Source organism: Pundamilia nyererei, unplaced genomic scaffold, assembly GCF_000239375.1.
Source record: "Pundamilia nyererei isolate P.nyererei 1_Seehausen unplaced genomic scaffold, PunNye1.0 scaffold00071, whole genome shotgun sequence".
Classification (NCBI taxonomy): Eukaryota; Metazoa; Chordata; class Actinopteri; order Cichliformes; family Cichlidae; genus Pundamilia; species Pundamilia nyererei.
The window spans coordinates 3105908-3115055 of NW_005187472.1; the positions used below are offsets into that span (position 1 = coordinate 3105908).

The 9148-nt window shown below is 40.2% G+C and overlaps 1 protein-coding gene across 1 annotated transcript; it reads right to left on the reverse strand.

Moving 5' to 3' along the window:
- Nucleotides 1–9: 9 nt before the first annotated feature.
- LOC102199004 (extended synaptotagmin-3-like) lies at nucleotides 10–9107 on the reverse strand. Its single transcript, XM_005736915.1, has 19 exons — nucleotides 8574–9107; nucleotides 7842–7883; nucleotides 7397–7531; nucleotides 7208–7284; nucleotides 7040–7109; nucleotides 6865–6954; nucleotides 6728–6783; nucleotides 6497–6617; nucleotides 6120–6296; nucleotides 5043–5125; nucleotides 4619–4667; nucleotides 4392–4481; nucleotides 4195–4257; nucleotides 4049–4108; nucleotides 2087–2158; nucleotides 1133–1219; nucleotides 736–885; nucleotides 271–611; nucleotides 10–136 (listed from the first exon to the last, which is right to left on the reverse strand). Exons 1-19 carry the CDS (start codon nucleotides 8919–8921, stop codon nucleotides 10–12), a joined length of 2238 nt encoding a protein of 745 aa, XP_005736972.1. The 5' UTR covers nucleotides 8922–9107.
- Between the last annotated feature and the right edge of the window lie 41 nt (nucleotides 9108–9148).

Below are 9148 nucleotides of genomic sequence, written 5' to 3' on the forward strand. Positions count from 1 at the left end.
CATTAAATACTATTGAGGAAAGATTTTTGGGACATACCTGCACCTGTTAACAATGACAACAAGTTTATGTCTCAGGGTTGCGTAGCGTATAACCAGCTCAATCTCTCCAAACGAACCCTGATGATTCCTAATGGCCCTAAAGAGAAACAAATATGCAAAGGTCACTTTTATTTCTACTCTTTCAAAAATGCAGCAACTGCCTCAGTTCACCATATTTCTAGAAAGGTTAGACGTCGACATTAACAGAACATGCAGAGAACAAAGTCTCACTCGGGATAGGTGGCTCCATCTGACAGGTCGAATCGTGATGAAGCAATAGAGTTCTCCGACAGCAGGCTGTGAGAGTCGAACCGACGCAAGTTTGCTGATGAAGATGATTCCTTCCTGTTTTCAGGCGCCTGGAAGGAGCCACGGCGTTGAGCTAAATAACCTTCATTTGGTGAAGTTGGCACTTGTTTCGGAGTAGAGACAACAGGAATTTCTCTGGAGGAAACTGCGTTAGAAGAGGATGGAGCGTTGGAGGGATTGGAGACTGAGGTATTCCCCGCTTGTTTGACTTCTGAAGGAGGCTTGACGATAGGCTTGGGTGGAGGCTCTTCCAATTTAAGAATCTGTGTGAGTTGAAGACATGAGCAATGCTACTGTGGCTAAAACCATCACTTATGAGAGAGGTGGAAAACACAATGGGGAAACCAACAGAGATAATTTGCTTTGGGTGTATGTTTGCATGCCCACCCTCAGAGTGGCCTTCAGTTTGATCTGGCTGGTTGCTCCAGAGCGCTCTAGCAGGAAGCGCTGGTCTAGAGTCAGGTCCGAGGTGTTGAGGAGGCGACTGAGGGGCAAGTTGAGAACACCGAGTGGATTCTTCTTCTCAGGCTCTTTGACCTGAACCACATGAACAAAGAAAATATGAAAAATACAAATTACATTAACCTCATGGGGAGATCAGACAGATTGAAAGAATCTAGTTTCAGAATATGATTTAGAATTATAAGGTAGTTGTGGAAAAATAATGATTGAAGAATATGGTAAAAACAATTAGAAACCTTTACTTCTGTTAAAAAATGTTTAAAAAAAAAAAAAAGTAAAAAAATAGCTTTGTTGCTTTTTTTGCCAGAGAGAGAAAACAAACCTGAATAGAGAGCTGCTGCGCTTTGACGTTACGCACAAAGAAGGTGAAGCCCTCCTCCCACACCGGGTCTTTGGAAGCATACACAACCTGGGAAACAGTGAATCGAGTAGTAAAAAAAAAAAGTTTTAAGAAAGTTACTGTGCTACTTGTTTGCAATGGAAATATTTTTACAACACAGACTTTATATATATTACTGATCACAGGTCAAAGTGCTTCTAGAACAAAAATAGTCAAACATTTTTAATTTTAGGCCACTTTAGAGAAAATAATGCTTAGAGGTGCTGGTGGGCTTTAGTTTTTTCCCCATGCTAAGTCAGTCCTAAAACTTAAAGTTCTGATTTAACTAGAAATGTCTAAAATGTGTTTTAACACCTGAACTTTGGCAAAAAAAAAAAAGCCCAAATGCTGTAGTACTTCATTCAGGTTTAATTATGTTGGGCTTAAAGTGAATTTATTAAATGCCTTCTTACACAACTAATATTTTCTTTTAAAATATGCTGTTGACAGTACTGTGACTCGTAGGATCTGGAGCAGTGAAATACAGATAATCTCTGTTCTCTGTTCTTCTTCTCACGGAAATAACAAATAAGTTTGGTTGTTGAGACATCCACAGACAGACACGTTTCTGTCACAAGTGGGATTTTTGTGTGTGTGAGAATTTAGTTGAAATATACCCGCTATGCTTTCTAACATGTTTCATAATAAAGCTCCTCAATGTAGACCATTCTCTGGTTTAAAAAAATAAAGTGCTATATTATGAACAAAGGGGAAATATTATCACACAAAGTGTTCACAAACATAACTACTGTATATAAACAAAATTGTAAAGTGGATAAACGGTAGCAAATCAGCAAGTCTAACCATCTGGATTCATCACATATGAACAAGAATATAAAGAACAGAAACATTTAAAGGAGAAAATGACGTATCAGCATGTTTAAGTGAGAGCAATACCTTGCTTTTCTTAACATCCTTGTCAATGGAAAATTCAACAAAGGAGTTGGGGCAGGCGACTCTCTTTGTGAGCTGAAAATAAAGCAAATCAGTGAGACAGTGAGAGTATCAGTTTTCTAATTACTGACTTCTATGTCAACACTAATACCAGAATGACCAACTTGCAGTTGTAAACCTCTAATAAAAGTACATCCAGTCCATCATCTTTTCGTGTGAAATTTTGTCATAATTACGGTATGAATTTGAAAAGAAAGGCGTCTGGACTTCTTTAGGTCCCAGATTTAAGATGGGAGAGTCCCAGATTTAAACCCAGTGGGACTCTCCACCATTTGACCCTAGAACTGAAGAAGCTTCTCGGATGAGAGGTGAAACGTCTTCAAGCAACTTAAAGAAGTCCAGACGCTTTTCTTTTCAAGCTCCTTAGACTACGATGACCTGGATGACTGAGAACCTTCACAGACATACGGTATGAACTCTTCAGCTGTGGCCAAACCTGTGCTTGTGAGCTTAAGTCAGTGTTTACCTTTGATTTCATCCTTTTTACACATGCCATCCATTTGCAAAACCACAGTGAACAAAAAATGTCTATAAAGGAGAACATATATATATATATATATATTAAGAATAACGAAGTAATTGTGTAAACTGTGAAAAAAGAAAACAAAAAAATCCTGCCCCAAGTGGAGTTTAAGTATCTCAGGGTCTTGTTCCCGAGTGATGGGAGTAGGGAGCGGGAGATCGACAGGCAGATTGGTGTTGCGGCTGCAGTGATGCGGATGCTGTTGTGGTGAAGAGAGAGCTGTCTGTAAAAGCAAAGCTCTCAATTTACCGGTCGATCTATGTCCTGTATTTAACATGAGCAGTGTCTACTGAGACAGAAGCCACAGGAAATCTCACTAAACACAGCGTTTATCTCATGGATCACTGCATACCTGACAGGCAGGCTGCAGTATGTGACACTCAGCAGCAGTCTGCCTTCTGTCATTGAAATTCTATGTGGGTTCTACAAACGTTGGGTGTTTGTCAACAAGCAGACTGGAATCTTATGAATTCAACCCAGTATTAAATGCAAACACACCACAGAAACTGGGACGTGTGGGAAAAAGAAGTGTAAGATTCATTAGAGGCACGGGGACACACGTAGACACAGACACAGACACACACACACAACAATGGCCAACCCTCCTTTTTTGCATTTCAGGATAATGAAACCTTAACTTAAGACACTCAGTGTTCTCTCACACTTTACTTTTCACACACTTTTGACTGCTTTTTCATCCTATGACCAGCAGAGGACAGTCAGAGGCACCTTGCACAAAGTGGAAGCATAAACACTCTGAGTAAAAACATTTTCTTAAATAATTCCCACAGTTTCCTATAATTGCCCAAAATATCAGATGGATGGGATTCATATTTATTCATAAAGTCTAAGAAAAATGTGAATATTGTTACCTTAGAAACATCATTCTACAACTAGTTTAAAATTGTAGTAGTTTTGAGTTTTTCTCAGCACAGTCCTGACGAGTTGTGCGAGTGTGAGAAACTTAACCTGGAAAAGCCTCACGTGATATGAAAACTAGCTGACAATAACACACCCATACAAAATGACAGGCATGCACCAGACAAACTGGAAGAACCAGCTTTCAGACACAACCACACCTAGAAGTACAAGAGAAAGCTAATCTGACCGAGACATCAAGATACGAAAGCGCTATCAACTGCACAGTGTTAAAATGAAACAGAAGCCGAGAGTTTTATTGGACAGTCAAAGAAAACAACCATCTGCGTATGTGAACGACAGACTTTGAGGCAAACATCTTCTCGATTTATCATTAAGAAGGAAAAAAATTATGTAATGTGTTGGTTTTTTTTTTTGAACAAGCAAAATGAAATATTGAAAATGCAGAAATGACGCCAATTTTATTAACTGGCATTAGTTATGCAACGACGCTCTCGTCTTACCCGTTCTTCTTTGGGGTTCTTCCCATGTTTATGACGGTCTGCAGCCTCACGGCCGTCTTTCTATACAGAAGTGGAAGAATATGGCTGAGCACACTTGAATCAATGCCTTACAACAACAGCAATATTTCCCATTAGAAGATACTTACTGGTAGATCAGTGGCATTGTCCAGATACACTGCAAGCATAGCACACGCAAGGTTGTCGGTGGACTGGAAGAAAGTGTTGGAGAGGGAAAAATAATGGGATTTATGGAGCAGCTGAGCGCAGTGCACATCCCGCCGCAGCTTTTAGTTCAAAGTAAAATGTATGAACGCGAGACTGAAGAAACACTGGGCTGCTGTACCTCCTTCATCAGGCTGGTGTCAGTCTGAAGGGAAAACCACTGGAGCTTAAGATGAACTTCACCGTGCTGTATATCCTCCAGAGCAAACCACTGGGAGAATAAGAGGATGTTTCAAAAGCTTTAATGTAAATACAAAACTATAGAAAATAGTAACACATACAAGAGCATTTGATAAGACATGTTGTGTTATAGAGATTACTGAGCTTATTCAGGATAAAAGAGCGCACCTGATCCATTTGTTTTCCCTTCTTCACTTCTCCCAAATCGAGGTTATATCTAAATAGATGTAAAATAAAAACAATGTCAATAATGCGTCAGAACTGCGTGTTTATATCACTTTCATAGCTACAAATCCACTGATGTCAATGACTCTGGGAAGGACTAATACAAGATGATTGATGCTATCCACAGATTCTGTCCAATACGATTTTCTGACCATAAAAAAGACCTCAACAGTTTCAAACTGTTGCCTGGTTCTTAAAATGCACTGAGGCAGACGTGGCTCTGCACCAGTACAATCTGAGGCAATGTCCCCTTTGCCCGGCTGGCGGGATGACAACAACAATCTATCAGCCTTTTACTGATATCAGCAGAGGGCTAAGAACCAAAGAAATCATAGGTAACACAAAATGGCAGAAGTATGCTAAATACCTTCCAAGAAAATCATCTTTGTCTGTGTCCTCATCATAGAGCTCTAATTCCAGCTCTTGGCCCGGCGCTTCATGGACAACAAACTGCATAAAAAAAACAAAGATATCTCAAAATGTCTTTCAAGTTTAATGAGTCTGACTTCTTAGAATATTATGGGTAAGGTTTTTAGTAGATTACTTATAGAAAATGGGATATTAGATACTAATAAATTGTAGTCTTCAAATAATGAGTTAATGTTTTTTACAAGCAAAAACAAGCATCTCTGTCTTCAATAGCATGATGCAGACGAGATTACAGTGTAAGAAAAACGTCTGTGTTAGGATGATCGCATCAAATCTGCGCAGGCCATCTGCTCAACCATCTCCGAGTTACGTACAAATTTGAACATATACAATGATTCTTGAAAAATTTTAGCTTTGCATAGCAGATACTTTTCAATATATATTTTTGGGAAAATGGTCTGTTGAGCCACTGTCAGGCCTTTTTGTGTACAATCTGAGGCTATGTTTGAACATGAATATATCTCAAAGACTGTTAAAGATAAAAGCCTAAAATGTTATCTTGTCTGTCCTGTGTAGGTGTGGCAGAGGAGACAGGTGCGTGCTGTGACTGACGACTGTCGCTCTGTCTATATATCTGGGGATGGTGGAGATGTGAGTGTGCAGTGGAGGAGCTGAGGAAGGAGCGGCCTCCTGATGCAAGCGTGCCTTCATATATAATAAAACATCAGCACAGCAAAGACCTTTGTGTGTGTCGGGTCCTTACCACAAACTGAAGAGAAAATACTTTTGATAAATATCTGCAGTTAAAAAATGCTTTAAAATCAATTTTGAAAAAAATACTGTTGAAAATGATTTGATGTGTGAAGCAAAACTTTCACAGCTTTCATTAATAAGTTCAAAATGTTTTAGGCAGATCAGAGACGGTTGTGCAGAAATCGTTCTAAAAACTAGCTGATTCGACCTGAAATCAATTTTGTCTGAGAATTAAAAGAGGGACAAAAACAGCAGAATCAAATAGTAATCCCATTACTGAAATCAAAGTGCGTGTCACTGAAGTGTGTTTGTGTTAGCCTACCTCATACACTTCATTCCATTTTGGGTGCAAATTCTCTTTGATGGTCTTGCTTTTGAAATTTGTGTTGCCCACTCTGAGTGTGGCATAGGGGTCTGATTTGCCTTTCACTAAACCCATCATGTATGTATCCTTAGCCACCAGATCTCTTGCCTCCAGCAAGTGGACCCTCACCACCCCCTAGGAGGAAAAAGCACATGATTCATATTAATGATAGAATCTTTGTATAATTAACAAGTAAAAACAGGTTAAAAGAGCAAAAAGTATACATATACAATGTATGTTGTCTTAAAATTCACTGTGCTTACTCAAAAAATCCAAGTAGCTGCTGGTTATAAGGTGAAGCTAAATGTGTGAATTGGAAATGTGATGGTACTTACACGAGGAAGTGGAAACCTCATTTGGTCCATTTTGACCTGGTCTATGAGGGGAATACACATGCGGTTGGGCAACACCATGAGAGAAGCGATGATGTCTACGATAGTCTCCTCTGACAGTGAACTGTAAGGCAAAAGATGGAGTGAGACAAATAAATATCAAAAAGTCTGGATGACCCTAAAGGGACAACAAGAGAATGATTCAATTTAAAAGCACCTCTGGGATTTTCTTACCCAAAAGCAGGGCTGTCCAGAACATTTGTCATGCCAGTCCAGTTTATTTCCAGTGTCTGAAAAAAAATCAATTGGAGATCAATTGGAGATTTAAGCAATGTTAATCACATAACGGATTAAAATCTATGGCCACTTACAGGGCGGCGAATGAAGAAAAAAGTGACTCCTCCCACCAGAGGTGCTTGACCAATAAGAGGCTCTAAAACAACTCTCATCATCCCATGGAGCTGGAAGATTTAAAGAAAGTTTTAGAAGAACAGTAAGAACATGACGCAGATAGAAAGAGAGAAGACAGAAAAATGAGATGCTCACTTTAAGTCCTTTCACACCAGCTGTGATTGCTGAGTTCACCTGAGCATCGATGTCCACATCACCAGCATAACTGCAGAGTGAACTGAGCTGGTCAGACATAAATGATAGCAAGAGAAAACAACATGCAGACTACTTGGAATTTACATTTTAAAAATGTATTTGACCGACCTTAAGTTCATGTCCAGAATCACTTCCCTACGTTCCACTTCATGTGTGTACGCTCTTATTCCAGTGATCTTGAGAGGCTGAAAATAAAGAAGCATTTAAAGAAACTCACTCAGTCACAAAACTCATTGCATATTAAAGTGGACTTGAAGCAGTACAAAAAGGAATGGTGCATAAATCACAGCAACTCACTACGTGTCCAAAATGGATCTTGGTAAAAGTAAATGCTTTGAGTGCAGTATTGCAGGTCCTGACAGACTTCTGGATGTTTTCTCTTAATAACTTCTCCATGTACATCCCAAAGAAGGGCCACGCCTGCTCCAACACCTGAACACATAACAAAAAACACCATGTGGAAACACCTTGATCAAACAGTAAATGGAATCTTACTTACAGTATACTTTTAAATTAGGTGAACTCGAAAAGGCGTATAGTATTAAACTTTTGTTTATCATTTCAAAGTCACAGCCAATTAATACGATTTTTTAACAGTAATTACATGAAAGATCGTCACTCATTCAGTCTGCTTTCAGCTAATTTATCAATGAACCCCCCCAGAGTGTTGATGGGACACATACTTGGTGTCATACCTCATAAAGCTCAGATGAGGTGGAGTAAGTGAACTTCAGTACTATACCTTGTTAAGCCACTGTGCCTTCTCCACATCAGTGAAATTCACCTTTAGGAAAAAATAGATTAAAGTTAGAAGTGGTTTTGTAAACATAATCTCCGTTGAAACAGTCTGCACAACATGCTGACATGAAGAGTGCAGAAGATGAATTACTTATTAATTATACAATACAATTATAGAATTAGTCATGCAAATATAATTAATTTAAAATGAACTCATCCAACTGCTTTAAAAGGAGAATTCGGGTGTGCTGTATTTAAAATATGTCTTGCATGAACTGAGACTTTGATTTAATTGTCATCAGGGGCTCTGTCATCAGCAAGTTTCATGATCATGGACACACGAACAGATAAGCCTGTAAGACACGAACTACAGCCATCAGTAAAATCTGACCTGGTTTCACAGCCACTGTGCGTGCTGAACTCCTGTAACATTAGAAGAAACCTCTTTCATTGTCTGTCCTAACCCTTGTTGCGTGCCATGAGTCACTCTTTTGGGTGAGTGTGGTGCAATAAAAAATGGACCAGCCTGAGTGTGTCTTGTTATGCAAAACAGTGCAAGGGAGAACGATACTATTTCCTACAGTTTTAAACAAATAAATGACATGGTAGCTTTTTCTACCATGACTGGAGAGCTGCTGACCTGAAAGGCTTTGCTGCCAGGCTGCTGAAGTGCTCTAAAGCAAAACAGACGCAGAGCGACAGTTTCTTACTGTACACATATTTACACATAACCTACCCAAGATGCCATTTGTAGGGAACCTTTCAGCTCGGTGTTGATCGTGTGCTTTTCATTGTCCACAAAGTCAATAGCCGATCCGATCCGGGCGTCCTTCCACTGGCGATTTTTCTTCCACCAAGTGAGCACAAACATGCACAGCAGCACCCAGCTAATGCTGAGGCCCAGGTAACCCGTCAGGTATACGGGGTAGAAGATGAACACGGCTCTCCCGCAGTAAATCAGAAACTCCATTAACATGCGATTGACAGCCGAGGAGCTCAGTTTCTCAGTGCTCATCGACGGGCTCTCCCCGAGCCCCGCTCCCTGCACCGGGCCGCTGGTACTCCCCGGTCCGGGAGATGCCATTGGGTCGTTGTACGGCTGACGACTCGGGTCGGAAAGTCCAGAAAACCTGTGTAGGCGCAGCGCCCGAACAAGATGCTGTTTTGCGTATTTCGTTTTACAGAGCAGCTAAACCAGTCCGCCGCACTCTCCCTGCAACCATGACAGTCCTACAAACTTCCGCGTTCGAAACTTCCCATGGCAGGTAGACACACCTGCGCCCATGGGTGGGGAATACAGTCAGCTTAATT

Excerpts from the sequence above, each read along its gene's own strand:
- LOC102199004 (XM_005736915.1), bottom strand. The coding sequence starts at position 8,921 with ATGGCATCTCCCGGACCGGGGAGTACCAGCGGCCCGGTGCAGGGAGCG. Across the intron at positions 1,220-2,086 it reads AGGATGTTAAGAAAAGCAAG|GTTGTGTATGCTTCCAAAGA; the intron begins GTATTGCTCTCA and ends ACTGTTTCCCAG. Across the intron at positions 612-735 it reads AACTGAAGGCCACTCTGAGG|ATTCTTAAATTGGAAGAGCC; the intron begins GTGGGCATGCAA and ends CAACTCACACAG.